The following is a 17,026-nucleotide window of genomic DNA, read 5'->3' on the forward strand; positions in this document are numbered from 1 at the left end:
CATAAACATCAGAAGACCTAGAGTCTACACCTGACGTATTCATTTTCCAGGGAGATCTCGAGTTTCCTTCACTATTCCATAGGAGGTACTAAGCCTCTGACCCAGGGACATGGCACCAAGAGTGTTAGCAGCAGGGAGAGGACAGCAGTGGTAATGGGGGTAAGCAGGTTCCCCTTTCGGGGAGCAGGAGAGGGTGCCTGTGACAAGGGTGCTTGGGTAACAAACTAGGTTAATCAACAGTAGCTGCTGCAGCCCCAAATTTCGGTGGCTGTGAGTGTACATCTTGCCACCTTACGTCTAATGCAAGTCGGGATGCTTGCTTCCATCTGGTAGCAAGTTCTAGAACAGAAAATCCTACCTGGATGATACATCCAGCATTAAGCAAGAGTTCCTGGATGATCCTGGCTGCCAAAACTGTTCTCCTCTGTTGCCCAATGGGTGCTCCCCTCCTCCTTGGTGGAGAAGTGAGACCTTGGTGCTTTTGCCTGTTAACTCTCCCAGCTCTTCTAGGACTTCTCTGCCAGCTCAGTTTCCTGTTGCCCATAGAACAGATCCTTAATTTCTCACCTCTGGGAAGTCTCAGGCTCTGCAGGAGCTGTTACTGGCCTCACTCCTGATTCTCTGCCCATGGCAGAGGTGCTTAGCACTCCCTGAATATTCCTGTGCTCCTCTGCACTTCCCAGCCTCTTTGCAGTTGGCTGGGGCCATGCGACTAGCCCTGGCCAGGAGACTGTGTGTCACCTCACCCTCTGGGTTGCGGGACTGAGAGCCATACCTCCTACATCCGTCTTTCCCTCTGCTGAGTTGGGTCTGGAGAAAAGAAAAGCTTTAGCTTATAGAAAAACAAAAAGAACCAGCTCAGAAGAAAATGGCCCCCTCACTTCTCCACTGGGTGGAGGAAAAGCATTAATTGGGTAAGAGAGGAGAATGGCTTTGGCAGACAGGGCCATCCAGAAATTCTTGGCATTTAGATAGCCATTTAATGCCAGATATATCTTCCCTATAGGATTTTCTGTTATTAAGCTTCTTGCTTTAATTTGAGGTAACAGTGACCTGTGACTCAGATATCCCCAGTAGGACCATGGGACAGGGAGGCAGGCAGCATGTCTCAGACTGTAATGTGCACGCAGATCACCTAGGGGTCTTGTTAAACAGCAGATTCTGACTCAGGAGTTCTGAGGCAGCACTCAGGGGTCTGCATTTCTAACAAGCTCCCCAGCAATATTGATGCCTCTGGTCCCTAGGCTATCCATGCTCCGAATAGTAAGGTGATGGGCAGGGCCAACTTCTCCATGAAGTCCAGCAGGAACAGTGTCTAGTGCCTATGAAAATGTTTTAATTTCTTTTAAAATCAGAAGAAAAAAAAGTAAACTTTAAGGTCAAAGGAAATGTTTTAATAGGTAAATTAACATATTCATCTTTACAACAACAGTTACACAATAAATTTCTTCTGGAAGGGGCTGCTTCTGAAGGGAAAAGTGCCTGAAGCCCAGAAAAATCCTACAGCTGCCCTTGGGGCAGGGGAGGGGTGGTGGTGGTCCACCACTACCTGTAGCACTGAAACTGTGAAGCCCAAGGAATTCCTGAAAGGCTACACAGACACCTGGCTCCACAGTCCTGGAGGATTAAGTGAGATTCAGTCTGAGAATGTGCTGTGCAGATGGCAGTTAGCTGCACAGGCCTTTTTCCTGGGTCTCCTCAAGCTCTCCAGATCTCCTTCACTTCAGGGTCTCTGGGGGTGGGTACCCAATGCCTCCCGGAGACGCCCCAGCTCCTAGTGATGGTGAGGTTCATCTCTTCCAAGGGACTGAAATCCAGTCTTTTGTCCCCTCCCCTACCCAATAGGACACATCCACCTGCTCCCAGAGCTGCAGAGCTGGGAGCAGCTGGCGCTGTAGTGCGAGGGATGAGGGACCAGGCTCCAGGGACTGCTTTTGTTATCAACAAACACAAGACCATCATCTCTGATCTGAACAGCAAATGCTCAAAGCATGAGTCAAATGCCTTGTTACAGAAAAGAAAATGAATGGGCATTCCTTTCAGCAGTAAATGCTTTCTTAAAAACATAGCCTTCCATTTACTTTAGCCAGATGCCAGTTCTGACTGTCCTGTCCCTAAAGGCACTTCACAGGCTTTTAGAAAATAAACAATAATAGCTGACTTTTCTAACATACCTGCAACCCTCCTTGTCACCAAGTGTCTGACACAGTCTTTGCTCTGGGATGGCCTCAGTCATGCAACTGCTTGGGCGAATCACTGGGCCTTGCAGGGTGAACAGAAACCAAGACCTTGGAAGGGAGAGGAGATTTGCTCAGAGCCAAGCCTAGAACCTGGGACCACTGCTTGAAGGCTGTCTTCACTTCGGCACCAGGGATGGTACTGGAAGACTTTCTCAGTCCTCAAACCTGGGGGGGTTCATTCATTCATTCACTCATTCGGTATCTATCATGAACCTGCTCATACTTGCCATGGTTCTATCTTGATTCCCTTCTCTGAACCCATAATGATCTAACCTTTTTTTGAAATCTTACTGGCCCAGCCTCTTCATTCTCCTGGCCTGATAGCTCCAAGTGTGACAGGCTATATGCACTTTGCACCCAGGGCAACCTAGCCTTGACTTTTCCATTTTTCCACTCTGTAATCCTGAGTTAACTAATGAACCTCAGAAAGCCTTAATATTCTCATCAGTACAATGGAAATATTATTACCTAAGTCACAGGGTGTTGTAAAAATATGAGATGATGTATGGAAAGCACATAACACAGTGTATAGCTGGTGCTCCATAAATGATAGTTGTTATAGAAATGATAGTAAGTACATTATTATTATTATTACTCTTGCTCTTGTCAGGTGAAACAAGTGGACCACAAGACCTGAAGACCACTGCTCAAGGACACAGTGAGCTTGACCAGGCTCCAGTGGCTTTCAGTCTCTGTCCAAAGTCTCTTTTTGAGCTGATTGAGTTGGATTTGGTTCCTTGCTGAGAGACTGATTGGTAGAGTGTCTCATTTAGCCATGGCAGTCATTAAAGTCCAGGGTTAGCCAAAGCTGAGATTTTAAAACATAATGAGGCATAATTAATCACATTTCTCTCACTAACCAGTATTCTTCTAAGGAAAACAAAAAAAGCTGGTGGCACTGTTAAAAAAAGAGCATAATTTTCAAATATTTTCATCTTACTCAGCCTTTAAAAATTTCTATTTTTATATGTTTTATAAAATAACTGGCCTATTAATACAGTAATTCATAAATAAGATTTAAAATAAAGAGATACATATAAATTGGAGGTACATGCTAATTTTTTTTTAATTGATGAGATGAACCATTAACAAACCTTTGCCCTCGAGAAGACAGCTCTAGAGAACACATTGGCACTGCCCTGGGGAATGTCTTCCTGAGGCCTAGCTGTCTACTCCTTCCTTTGATTCTCTGAATTATCTTCCAGCAAACCCCATCTTTCTACAAAAGACAAAGAGGATTCCAAAGCAAAATGTGTGCTTACCTAAGTTCCCAGGGGAGAGACCCCTTCTGTGCTCTGCAAAAGTCTCCCTGTTGTAGGCAGAGATAACTATCAGGCCACATTATGACCTGGGAGAAATACAGCTCCGAACTTTCCATCATCCAAACAAAATCTCCATCTCCCAGGCATTTTGGTCACTGGAAAGGGTTATCTCTCACCATGCATTAGATACAGACATTCAGGATTATATACTTCAGTCTCTTGTGAGTTTGGTTATCCTAAGTCAGTTTCCTTGTGCACAGTCAGCTCCAGGCCACTGACCAGGCTTAGGGATAAGCCCAGACCCTGGAATATCCTCAAGATGATACTCCTTATGGAGTCCTCTTGGCATCCATCCATCTAAGTTCTTCTTGACAGTACTCAGCCTCACCATCATTACTTTCCAGCCTATACTAGGGACCAATTGGACCCCAAAGGGGAAACAGGAAAGATGTCTTAGGTAAGATGCCAAGGAGGATATTACATTCTTTCTACTAGGGAACCAGTCTGCACACAGGTAGAATATATCACAAGAGAGCCTTTTGAAAAACCTGACCATTTGGGGGCTACAATAGAGGAGTTCCATGTGCTCAGTGGTAATCTGGGCTTGAATATGGGTTTGATTATACACATATAATTACTTATATTACATAATATTACATAATTATTTATACTTACACACACATAGTTACTTTAGCTACAGCAGTCCATTTCATCTTCATAATAACTCTTTTAGCAGTCCTATTATTATGATCACCAGCCTCCCCTTATTTTATAGGTAAGGAAAGTAAGACAGAAGAGGTTAGATCATTTGTCCAAGGCCACACAGTAAGTCACAGCGCTGGGACTTGAATTCAAGTCACTTGATTTGAGGATCTGAGGTCCCACCTACTCTGTACTGCCTCTGAGGCAGACTGGGCACTATGGCAATGTCTATGAACTTTCAGGGCAAAGCCTTGCTGAGTCACAGAGAGGGACTCAAGACTCACAGTAAGATAGAACATTTCTGCCAATAGAAAACCTACGATTCTAGACTTGTATTTTCCTACTAAACAGAGGAAGGAGCTTGTTCACTGGCAAGATTACGAGACGTAATAAAGATGGTCACACTGAGGAAGAAGACAAATGAGAGGCAAAGTAGAGCAGGCCTAGTGGAGCAGTTGCCCCAGACTCCTGCCCAAAAGCTCAGAGCTACTTCTCTAAGCAGCTGGGGCCTCCTGGGTTCAAACTACAGGAGCAGAAACAAGGGCTGGATACAGACTCTGCCCTGGGCCCAGGTACATAAGCCACAGACATGGAAATTGCTGTGGATTGGGGGTCTGGTGGTTTTTTATTTGACTCCCCATTCTCCACTTGCTAGTTACTAGTTGGTAGTCTTGAATAAGGGGTCCAACCTCCCTGTGTCAGTTATTCATAAATATATCTCTTTGACAGCTATGGTATGACTTTAATGAGATATTATATATAAATGCCTAGCACATACAGCATGCTCAAGCAATGGTAGTTCCCCTCCCTTTTCTTCTCAAAGGAAGGAGGAGTTAGGCAGTCATTTGTTCCCTGGCTGGAGCTGCCTACATGGAACTTCCATGAAAAAAATTCCCACCAGATGTTTCTAGCTGGATTCTTGCTTTTTCCATGGAATGATTCTTCCTCAAACATGTGCCCACCAGGCATCTAAGGGAGGAAAAGGGTGAGGTTCCATCAGGCAGCAAAGAGGGGAGCTGGGGTGCCTGCCTTTGTGGGACCATGCAGCAGCCCCCCGAGCTCCAGTCCTCACTGTCTCTCACTAGAACATAGCATATCTCCCAGGCATACATCACTGGAGAGACCAGCTTTGCAAGAGGGCTTGGGCCAGGCCCTCACTGCAGTACTGTTAGGAGAATAACACTTCTCATACATGATTGTTTCCTTCTGTTAGGAAGGAGTCCCAAGTGTGAGGTTCCTGGTTACCCCCGAGGGGAATGGCTGTCTGATGGTGAGTTCTGAGACTTGACTGACTCAGCCCTTTCTCTTGGGAATGAGCTGCCTACAGGGAAAACATTCTCTCAGCTCCTCGTGCTCTAAGATTTAAAGGGGCCTGGGGGGCACCACACAGGGCTGGGGGGTAAGTCTGCTTAATTCAATATTAGAAAGCCTACTTGATGAGCAACATAAACCACACTCTCTAATACTAGCTTTATCAGGCATGGAGTGTTATAAGACTGACTCCTCAGCAAGCCTTAGAACTTAAATGAAGGAAGGAGATGTTTTTTAATGGGCCTTCTTAAATACCCCACCAGGTACCCATGGTCAACCATCTAGAAAGTAAGTCTGCCACTCTGCTTGGGGGCATCAACAGAGGTTAAAATGGTACCCAGAATTATGAGCAGTCAGAGCCTCACACCCAGTACAGAAGTCTTCTCAATGGACTGTCTGAAGGGAAACACACAGAAGCTCAAATAATAATAGCTAATGTTTACTGGTTGCTAAGAACAGACACTGGGCTAAGGGATTTAACCTTGCAAAGTGGGCACCATCATTATCTCCACTTGACAGGAAAGGAAGCTGAGGCTTGGAGAGATTAGGTGCAGCTGGTCAGTAGTGGAACCGCACAGTCACTCCAGGGCCCACACTTTCCACCAGGGCTGGTGCAGCCTCTAGCAGAAGCACCATCTCCTTCTGTGATAATTAGGGAAGAGTTGTCAATGCTGAGCCCACTTTCTAACTTGGGGGCCAGTGCTCTTTGGACCACATCCATATTATGAGAAAAGTCAAGGGTGTCTTCAGGCCTTTTCTCACCTTCTGGTGAACCAGGAACCTTGGACTCCCTGGGAACACCCTCTTGGTTAGCCTGTCAGTAGCACAATGCCCTGCAGCCTTTGTGCGTCCCTTCCTGGAGTGGCCACCATGCCCTCAACACTGCACCCCCGCCCCACAGCCCCGCTGTGAGCAGTGTGTGCTCTCCTCTCTGTCAGGGTCTCTGGCCAGCCCACAGGTTCCTAGCTTTCCCCTGGTTTTGCCAGGGTGGCTCAGCTTTTCCCACATCCTGTACTCATGGGTACCCCTACTCACAGAACCCCAATTTCCTCCAAGCCAGTGTTTCCTAAACTTGGGTCACCTGTACACCACCCTTACATTTTTTGCCATCTGTACATTTACTGAGTTAATTTTCTTTAATTTGCCCAAATTAAAGAAATGAGCCCCAAATTATGGCCCTGCCATTTACCAGCCTTGCATTGTTGGACAAATCCTTTCTCTCTCTGTGCCTGTTTCCTCACCTGTGTAACAGGGTTAATAGCAGTACTATTCCATTTGTTGCTGTGAGACCCCCTGAGGTGCGGCACCTGGCACACACTGAGGGGGCAGTCATCTTCTGCTACCCTTGTCACAGTGATTAAAACGGGAATTTTATCCCCACTGTAAATTGAAAAATCTGTCCCCCTTACATCATGAATAGAGAGGAGTTATAAAAATAAATGGAATAAAACATGTAAAATTCTAGCTATTGCCTGACAAAGGCTCCAGGCCTACCACTTGCTCTTATTTTGTCAAGAAGGGAGACAAGCAAGTGTCCAAAAGATGTTGAAGGCACACCTGGCTCAAACCAGGTGAACAACTTGTCCTGATTGTCCTTGGACTTCTGGCCTTCAGACTGAAAGGCCTGCAGCACCCACTCCCGGGCTAGCTCAGCTGGAGGCCCTCCTTCAAATGAAAGGCGGAAAAGAACTTAAAAGGTAGTAACATTCTCAGGATGTGAGCGCATGAGTTTAGGGCAGAATCAGCACCCCACTAATTATTATATTGCAAAACAAGCCCACACTTTGGATCACAAGCCCACCTCTGAGCACTGAGTTTCCAAATGCCATAAAGGTATGGAAAAACCAAAACATGTGTACCACTGATAAAATCACCAAAGAAAAACCACATTTGTAAATGTCCAACAAAAGGAACAATGATTAAACTGTTGTACACTAAAATTATTGTAGATCATACAACCATTGAAGAATCATGTTTCAAAGTATCTTTAATGACATGGAAAAAATTGTGATAGAATGTTCAGATAAAAAAAGCAAATCAACATGCCCTTCAGTAGGTGAATGGATGGGTAAAAAAAACTGTAGCACATCTAGACAATAGAATATTATTAGTGCTAAAAAGAAATGAGCTGTTAAGCTGTGAAAAGACATTGGGAAAACTTAAATGCATACTACAAGTGAAAGAAGCCAGTCTGAAAAGGCTACATACCATTTGATTCCAACTGTATGACATTCTGGAAAAGCAAAACTATGAAGACAGTAAAAAGATCAGAGAGGGTTTTTAGGACATTGGAACTACTCTGTACTAATGATGGATATATGACATTGTACATTTGCCCAAACCCCAAGTATGTGTAACACCAAGAGTGAAGTTTAATGTAAGCTATGGACTTTTGGTGGTAATTATGTGTGAATGTAGTTTTATCATTTGTAACAGATATACACTTTGGTGGGGCGTGTCGAAAATGGAAGGACAGAGAGTATATGGAAAATATCTATTTTTTAGAACTTTGCTCTGAACCTAAATTCATCTCAATTTTGCTATGAACCTAAAACTACTCTAAAAAAAACAAAACAAGGTCTTTAAATTTTTTTAGAGCAGACTAAAAAAGCACATGTAGTAAGACCCTAGTTTTCTAAAATATAGAGAAATATGAAGAAAGAAACATGCCATAATATTAACAATATTTATCTCTGAGTGATAAGGCTCTGGAGAATTTTTTAAAATTTCTTTATATTTATGTCTGAATTCCTTATTTATACTCATTTCTACATTTTCCAAGAAATTTTAGTGAGGACTATACATTACTTTTATTACCAGAAACAAAATTTGAGTAAAAATGATAAATACATAAGTACTAGGAAGACAGTAACAGAACTGATTAAGCCCAGACTTTGCAAACTGTTTTCTGCATCTGCGGCTGACTGGGAAAGAGGTCTTCTCTCTGGCTGACGGGCTGTCACCGGCCTTCCTTCTCCACTGCAGAAGATCCTCACGGATAAGGCAGGGATTACCAGGTCAAGGACTCATGCTTCCCCTGCATCCTATCCAGTGAGCCTGCTCTGGGCTCTCGCCTGAACTCAGGGTCCAGCCTCCAAGGTCCAGGGGACAAATACAATATCCCCTCTCCCTCTTTTCTTGATTTTTCCATCATTTGAATGGTGACCCCAAAACCTGAGTTACTAACTAAAGGAAGGGGGCATCTAACAGTAAACACCCACTTTGGACCAAGGTAGCCTGAGCTAGAATCCCCACTCACCGCCCACAGCTGTGTGCCTTTGGGCACATAACTTCACCTCTTTGTGGCCACAAGTGTCCTCATCTCTATCAGAGGATTAAATTAAATCACCATTCTAGCACAGATCCTGACACAAGGGAACAACACAATTTACAGTAGTTTTCTTTCCTCCTTCCTTTTACATTTCCTACACAAGAATTCATTTCTCTACCTCCCTCCCTCTGACTCAAAGAGCTCATCAGGCAGCAGGGGCATATTCCGGGGGCCTTGAGACCTCTCCTCCCCATCCATCTGGGCCTCTGCTCCTCCTGGGTCCGCAAACAGAATCCCTCTGCTGACTGCCAAGCCACAGAGTGGATGGCTGAGGGGCAGCCCAGTGGCTCCATGAGGCCACCCAACAGGGTGGGAAGGAGTGGAAACTTTCTTTACATCTTTTCAAGCCAGACTAGAAGAATCTGATCATCAGGCACACATACGTAATAAACCCAGGGCCCAGTTTAACCAGAACACACTTTATGTGCATTATGTCCATTTCTTCATAAGAAAAAAAAACTGATCCTGAGCATTTAATACCCTCCCAGCATCATTCTGGGTGCAAGACACACAGTGGAGAATGAGAAGAGGTCTCTGCCCTTACAGGGCTCAGTCTCCACTCCTGCTGGACATGCAGAGTATGCCCATTCACCTTTTCTACCAAGACTTAGAGGAAAAAGGCAGGGACTGTTTGGGAAGCTGAGAACCCATACATGTAGTTCAGTGCGTCGGGCAGGGAACCTAGCTAACTCTCACAGAGACTCAAAGCACCCCTCACTCAGTCAGACTATGAGCTCATTAGGCCCCCTGGGAATCATTTTCAAGAAGGTGTTACGTGGCCCTAACCATCCTCATCTAAGACACTAAAACCTCTGCTCTGTCACTTGGTGGCCAGGTAACCTCGAACAAGTCATCTAACATCCCCTAGTTCTACTGTCCTCGCCTGTAAAATTGAAGTAAATAGACATCCCTCATAGCATTGCTGACAAGAGCACATGAAATCACACGTAGAACCTCAGGAGGGGTGCTGGAAGAGGGTGAGTGCTTCCCCTCCTGCCCTCTCGGAAATGAAACCAAGCAGAAATGAACAGAGCCTGGCGCTTAAAAGCAGAGCCTCCAGAGATGGGCTGCCTGGGCTCAAATGCCAGCACCACCTCTTACCAGTCGTGTGACCTCTTGATGCTAAAATGTCCCCATCTACAAGATGAGGGTAGTAATAGTAGTCTCTGACCTGAAGAGTTGTAGAAGTCTTCAATTAATATATGGGAAATGCTTAGGACAGTGTTCAATGCCTAGTAAGAATTGTGTGTTTGCTTTTTTTCTTCCAGGTGTTTATGATTATTGATCATGCAACAATTAGCACACAATTATACCTCCCACATGATCTTAGATGGTGTGTAGAAATGTCCCACTGACTACCAAGCATAGAGGAAGGTACATTAACTGTGAATACAAGCAACCACCCCCAACACACACACACACACACACACACACACACACACACACACACACTCACACGTATGACACTATTCAAGGCAGGAGTATACTCTCACACTCAGCCATGTCAAAGGGCAGGAGTCCTATAGTTAAAATCAAACAGACTAGGGTTTGAGACCTAGCTATGTTCTTTCTTAGTGGTCTGACCTTAAGTGGCAAGTTCCTTAGCCTGAGTTTCCTCTGGATAAAAGTGTTGAGGCATGGTTGGGGTGGGGGGGGTGCATTAACTCCACCTGTCTCACCAGCATGTCATTGCCCCCTGGTGGGGACTACAGAAACCCTTAGCAGGTTCTGACTCCCTAGCATTCCCAGCCTAAGTCCTGGGAAGCTTCCTTTTTCCTGCAGAAGACCCAGCTCACACAACCTGTGGCTACTTTTCTTCCCCACCCCTCCAGGCCCCCCAGAGAGCAGCCCGAAGAGTTGTTAACAGAACAGCAACTGCAGAGCTCTGGGATGAAGGGGCGCTGGCCAGGGGTCCTAGACCTGCACTCTGTTTACTCAAACTGCAGAGCATCTCTAGGCTTTTGCAACCATTTGCTGGGCAGGAGGGAGCAGGACAGCTGGATCCCTGCTGGCCTCTGGCTTCCACCGGCCCGAGTGCTGCTCAGTCTGGTAACAGCTTTGACATGCAGCTTCCAGAGGTGAACAGGTCTCAGGGCACAGGCTGGAGAAATGCAGCCCCTCTACAGAGCAGGGAAAGGGCACAGGGGGCAAAGCTGGCAATGGACAGATGGGCACAGAGATGATAACAATGTCTGTGACCAGAACACAGGACAGGAGGGGCAGAGACAGAAACAGGGGCAAGGTCAAGGATGGAGTCAGGGCTGGGCCAGCACAGGGTTCAAGGAGGGGGGTGAGGCATGGTTAGGGGTGCAGGGGGTGAGTGTGCAGAGAAAAGCACAAGCAAGCACATGGCAGGGCTGGGACAGGGGGAGCAGCAGTGTAGGGGAAGCCCAGCCTGATGGGCTTGCATAATCTGGGGACTCTCCGATGCCCCAAAGGGATCCACAGGGACTCTCGGGGTAGGGATCTCCACTTAGAATCCACACTTTCACCCTAATCTGTCCATGCTTTCTAACAGCAAGCAAAAGGAACATGATTTAGTTAAGTTAGGACTGGCGAGAGTCGCTTCATATTTAAAAATTATGACAGCAACAATAAAAATTCTCGGCTGAAATGCCACCCAACAAATCCAACTCCCCAGAAAGTTAAAAACAAGCACCCCATCCCAGCACCCTGTACCTTTAAGGAGGAGAAGGGTTCCCTCCGCTTTCCAGCTGAAGAGGCAGGTTATTCTTGGATATAGCTATGACTTACCTAAAACTGAATTAGTCCCCTTTCCTCCTCTGGCCAGCCTCTCTTCACTCTGGGGAGCTTTTACCATTTAAGGTCAATGTTACATCTGGCTTCAGAGCTGAGAAGCCTCTGGTTGCTGAGCCTTAGCCGCCCGCCTCCTCCAAGAGGGGCTGGGACTTAGAGCCCAGAGCTCCTGAGGGAGCCCCCTCTGGCCCGCCCAGGGCTAACAGCAGGAGCAGCTACCAGGCCCGTCCCAGGGCTCAGAGCAGGCTGGGCCTGCCAGGCAGCAACTCCCCCAGGGCCCCTCCCATGAGCCCCCATATGGCTGAGGGCAGTGCCCATAGGCAGCCCATGCCACTGGCCACTCTCCTGGCCAGACAGGGACCAAGGGAACTCTGCAGATCTGCCTCCCAGCCTGGAATCTCCAGCAAGCATGTGAGCCTGGACAAGACCCTGGCCCAGGGCCCAGAGAAACTGGGAACACTTCCTGTCCTGGGGGTTTGGAGGCTGGGGCTGCTCCTACCTTACACTCTTGGGATTACCAAAGAGAAGGGCCTGGGAGATTCAGCTTTCCCAGGGCTGGGGCCAGCCCCAGGGTCCTCAGTCCCTGCTCCTGCACTCTACAGCCCCTTGGACTGTTGGAGCCCTGTCTGGGAGCTTTAGTCTGCTCATGTCTAAAATGGGAGTAAGAGTGACAACACCTACCTCATAGGGTTACAGGAGGATTAAAAGGAATAATATTGAAGGTTTAACTCAGTGCAGGCATCTTATATGTCCTGATGGACACGAGTTCATTCCCTATCCCTGCTCCAGACACAGGTGAGGAATAGCTGCCTCCCTCCCGGAAGTCTGCACCCCGCCCCTACCTGCTCCTCACCCACCATGTGGGCAGTGCCCACCTAGAGCCAAGATCCTGGAGCTCCAGACTGAGTGCACCACATGGGGACCTCAGCCCTCTTCTGAGGTTCAAGGCAGCTCAGAGAAGCCCTGGGTATGCTTGCCAGATAAAATACAGAACACCCACTTAAATCTGAATTTCATCTAAACAACACATAACGTTTTTAGTATAACTATGTCCCAAATATTGCACAGGACATACTTATACTTAAAAAAAAGCATATTTTTTAAAATCTGAAATTCTAATTTTACTACACATCCTGTATTTTTATTTGCTAAATCTGGCAACTCTAGCCCTGGGCCATCACTTGCCACCCTAGAAAGCATTCACCAGTCATTCTGAGAGCTCTAGGGACTGGTGGCTTCAAGCCCTTCTGATGACAGCTGCCTGGCTGAACACAGTGCTTATTCCCAGCCCCAGGCCATGGGTCAGTCACTCCAGCCAGGCTTTCTCCCCCAAACCTAGATTACTGGGTCCCTATGCCAGACCCTTCCATGGGCATCTAGTCCTAGACTGTCTTTCCTCCGTAGTTGTTATGTGAGATTCCTGATAAGAAGGCAGGGCATGCTGTCTGCTACACCCACAAATAATGTTACTTTTATAAAAAGGACCAGAGGAGACTACCTTGGGTACTAGTCATGCTTTCTCTCTTCTCACACTTATCTATCTGCTGGGCACAAGCTCCCACTGGCAAAGCCACATGGTGGTAACTCCTAGAATTGCAGAAATAGGGACTATAAGAAATTTACCAAACTCTTTAATGCTGTTCCTCCAACATCATTGTGCATTAAAATATCCAAGTGTGAAGCTCCTTGGACACCTCTTCCAGAAATTCCAGTTCTATAGATCTCAAGTGCGACCCAGGAATCTGCATTTTAATTAAGGGCCTATGATGACTCTTATGCAGCTGGGCCAAGGATCCCACTTTAGGAAATGATGCTCCAAAGGTTGATATTGTGAATTCAGCAGCAGTTTCTACAGAGACAACTAGGAACAGGTTTAAATGGAACCACATGCTTTGTGTGCATGTGAGGGATGGTGCGTGCCTGCGTGTGTGTGTGTGTGTGTGTGTGTGTGTGTGTGTGTGTGTACAAACTGTATATTGAGCCCCTACTATATTCCAAGCACTAATTAGATTCACTACATAAAAGCATGTATGAATCCTCACAAGTACCTTAAGAAAGAGATTATTATACCTTTCCTTCCAAAGGAGACTGAGACTTGAAGAGGTGAAACAACAGCTAGTATTGCACAGCTGGTCAGAGGTAGAGCTAAAGGCGATCTTAGGCCATTGGCCCTAAACTCTTTCTCCTCTACCATATGCTGTGCTTCAGCGAGGGTTTCTTAAACTAGGATCCATGGATAGCCTGCAGGGTTCTCTGAGCCAACTGAAATTGTATGCAAAGCACTGTGTAATTTGTGCTCTTCTTGGGCACAGACATTCATAAGACTGGCAAAGGGATCACCAAATAACTTCTAAATCACCGCATTACACAGGCATTTCATAAAACACATTACTGGTGGGGGGCAAAATGGAACAATCTCTATAGAAGACAATTCAGCATCATCAAGATTATAGGGCTCATACCCTTTGGCACAACTCCACTTCTTGGAATTTATTCTACAAATATACTCCCATACTCGGGAAATGACAAATGAACAAGATTATTCATTGCAGTTTTGTCTATAAAAGCAGAAGGATTGGAAAGAACATAAATGTCCACCAGATGGGAGTCATAAAAGAGGTCAGGATACATCTATAAGGAAGGATAAGGAAGCTCTTTATGTACTGATATGAAAAGCCTGCAAGATATATGGTTAAATGGAAAAAGGCAAGATAACAGAACAGTATATAAATACATACATACACAAACACTTATATTCACGCATATGCAATCACAAGTACCTATGTGTTTATGTACATGATCTCACCAAGTAGTACAAGAACATTAATATTAGTTGCCTATGCGGAGGGAAACCAGCTGGGACACAAAGTATTCACTGTACACTTTTTTTATCTAAAGTTTTGAATCATATGAGTAAATCATGTGTTTGTATTAAAAAATAATAACAAAATCAAAGCATTGCTGTGAACTGGATTTAATCAGTTCATCTAGCACTGCCTCTCCCAAGTGTCAAAGAGTGCTGGCATGAGACTGACTAAGGCTTATTTTTGTATTTTTGTATTTTATTTTGGAGTAATTACAGACACACAGGAAGTTGCAAAAATAGGGCAAAGAGTCCCATGTACCATTCACCCGGCTTCCCCCAATAGTGACATTGTCTATGGCTGTTGTACAATATGAAAATCAGGAAGTTGGCAATGGTACATTACTGTTAACCAGACAACAGATCTTGTTCTAAAGATTTTTTTTTTAAACATAGCCTCTTACAGCTCATATATTCATTTAAAAATGTTTATTGAGCACCTTTAGTGTGCCAAATGTACTACTGGATGATAGGATGTGGTAGGAAGACCTCAGACCCATTCCTGCCCTCATGGCGTGTAGACCAGTGAGGGTGACCCCCTTACTCAAGTGGCAATAGCATCACAGAGGCCCAGGGTCCAGCAGTGCACAAGGAGTGCTGACCACAGCTCTAAAAAAGGAGCTGTGTCCCTTGCTGTCCTGGTCATAGAGCTTCACAGCTTGCCCAAAAGCTGACTTTAAATCCTTAAAAGAGCATGAGCAATTACTCGGGCTATATTTATCCTAGTTCCTGGAGCCACACAGGGATTTGGCCTCACTCTACCAGAATCTTCAGCTCATCACTCATTCCCATCAGAGACAATTACGTGTCCTCAACATAAAAACAGTGGGCCAGCAGAGGCGCATAGATGCACTGGCACACAGCTGGAGGAGGCTCTCCCAAAAGGCCATTTGACTCCAGGCCACAGAAGAATTTCAGAAGTCCCAGGCCAAAAGCACAAAGCCAGAAGAAGCAGCATCTTGCCAAGAACACTGCCAGCTCAGGGGCTGACTGCTGGGATGACCTCCCTGGGAGTTCTGACCTTCCTGCCAGTGCCTTTTATACTTAGGGACTCTGTGCTCTGCCCAGCACTTAGTGGGCCCTGGATGAGTAAGTGAACAAATGATTAGCCAAATCAGCAGGAACTGCACCCAGGTGTAAATCCCGGTGAATGACAGATGTCATTTACTTACTGAACACAGTGCTAGGTACTATGCCAGCCACTTTACACTTAAGGTTGAGTTCAGTCCTCAGCAAATCCATGTGACATAGGACTTCTCACAGATGCCCTCCAACCCCAAGTCCTAGATGAGAATCTGAGAAATGGAGAAGTCAAAGAACCTGCCAGTATCTCACAGTCTGTAAATCCAGATCTTTCTGGTTCTAGAGTCCCTGAGCATCAGGTTCAATACAGCAGCCTGGAAACATAACGTATCTCCTCTTCCTCTCACGATATCATTAAAGTGACAGCAAAGGACTTAAAAAAGGTATAAATACTTAGCCACAATGAGAATGGGAGGGGTTATGAGTGAACGTATTTCTGGAATTGGCAAGAGGATGGAGGAGTGGTGCCTGACGAGGCAAGGAGGAGGCCTCAGCCGAGCCCTGGGTGACCCCCAGGGAAGGGGGCTTAGCTGCTCTGGTTCCCCCAAGAGACTCTGACCTTGAAAAGCCAGGTGTGACAAGGACAGCAATGAGATATGGAGCCAAGGGAACAATTAGAAGTTTGTGGACAGAAGGGGCTGAGAAGGAAATACCTCGAGTAACTTTCATAAACAGCATTTGGACTAAATGACTTCAGGCAAAAGGAAGAAAAGAGCCATAAACACATTCTGAGTAGATTTCTTTTTCATAGATATTTGTATTAGCAATTCTAAGGATACTTACTGTACATTCTAGGATTGACTAAATTAATTAATATGTTGGTCACAGTAAGAGTCAAGTTTCTCACTGTCAAAGGAGGAAGCTACAAATATGGAAAGGAGGAGAAACAATAAACCAGGCAGTGCTGTGTTGGAACTGTAGGTACTGAAGTGAACAAGATAGGCAAGTAGGTAGATGGATGGATATGTATACAGGATTGCATGTATGGACATATATTTATATACATACATCCAGATGTGTGTGTGCATAAACATACATCTATTTCCTAGTTCTGTCCACTGAGAGGCCTGGAAATAACAATGCTCCAGTAGCAATGAGCATGCTTTGCACATAGATTTTAGTTTATAAATACCATTCTCCAATAAAAAAACTCCTTGGAGAAATGGGTACTTCTAGGGCTGGGAATAGAAAACTAAAAGATAACCCACATTGTCCAAAAAAGTAAGGAACTGCTTCAAGAATGATGGTGACATGTCAAAAGGCCATAGGACCACTTGAAGGGGCCCCCATTGGCCAAATCTCAGACAATATTGCATCAAAGTATCTAATGATAGTTAAAGATTCTAAACCATGAATAAAATAAGAATTCCAAAGTGGTCCTTCAGTGGGCTGGGAAGAGAAAGGATCTTAGAATCCCAGCTTTGCTTTAGCTAGCCCTGGAAGGAACAGCTACTGGGAAAATTGCCATCCACTTTCT

General features: G+C 45.5%; 1 protein-coding gene across 8 annotated transcripts in view; it reads right to left on the reverse strand.

Annotated features, from left to right (window-relative positions):
* IRAG1 (inositol 1,4,5-triphosphate receptor associated 1) overlaps positions 1 to 11,948 on the reverse strand; it is a 136,154-nt gene extending 124,206 nt beyond the window's left edge. For 2 of the 8 annotated variants that reach the window (XM_073216182.1, XM_073216181.1), the window contains exon 1: positions 11,601 to 11,948. In XM_073216182.1, coding sequence (XP_073072283.1) covers positions 11,601 to 11,667 — 67 coding nt within the window. In that variant the 5' untranslated portion in view covers positions 11,668 to 11,948. Of the gene's footprint in view, positions 1 to 11,525 lie in introns of all 8 variants that reach the window. The other 6 variants (XM_073216190.1, XM_073216186.1, XM_073216184.1 and 3 more) reach the window with 6 other exon arrangements.
* Positions 11,949 to 17,026: the final 5,078 nt, after the last annotated feature.

This window comes from Manis javanica, chromosome 11, assembly GCF_040802235.1.
Source record: "Manis javanica isolate MJ-LG chromosome 11, MJ_LKY, whole genome shotgun sequence".
In the NCBI taxonomy this organism is placed as follows: Eukaryota; Metazoa; Chordata; class Mammalia; order Pholidota; family Manidae; genus Manis; species Manis javanica.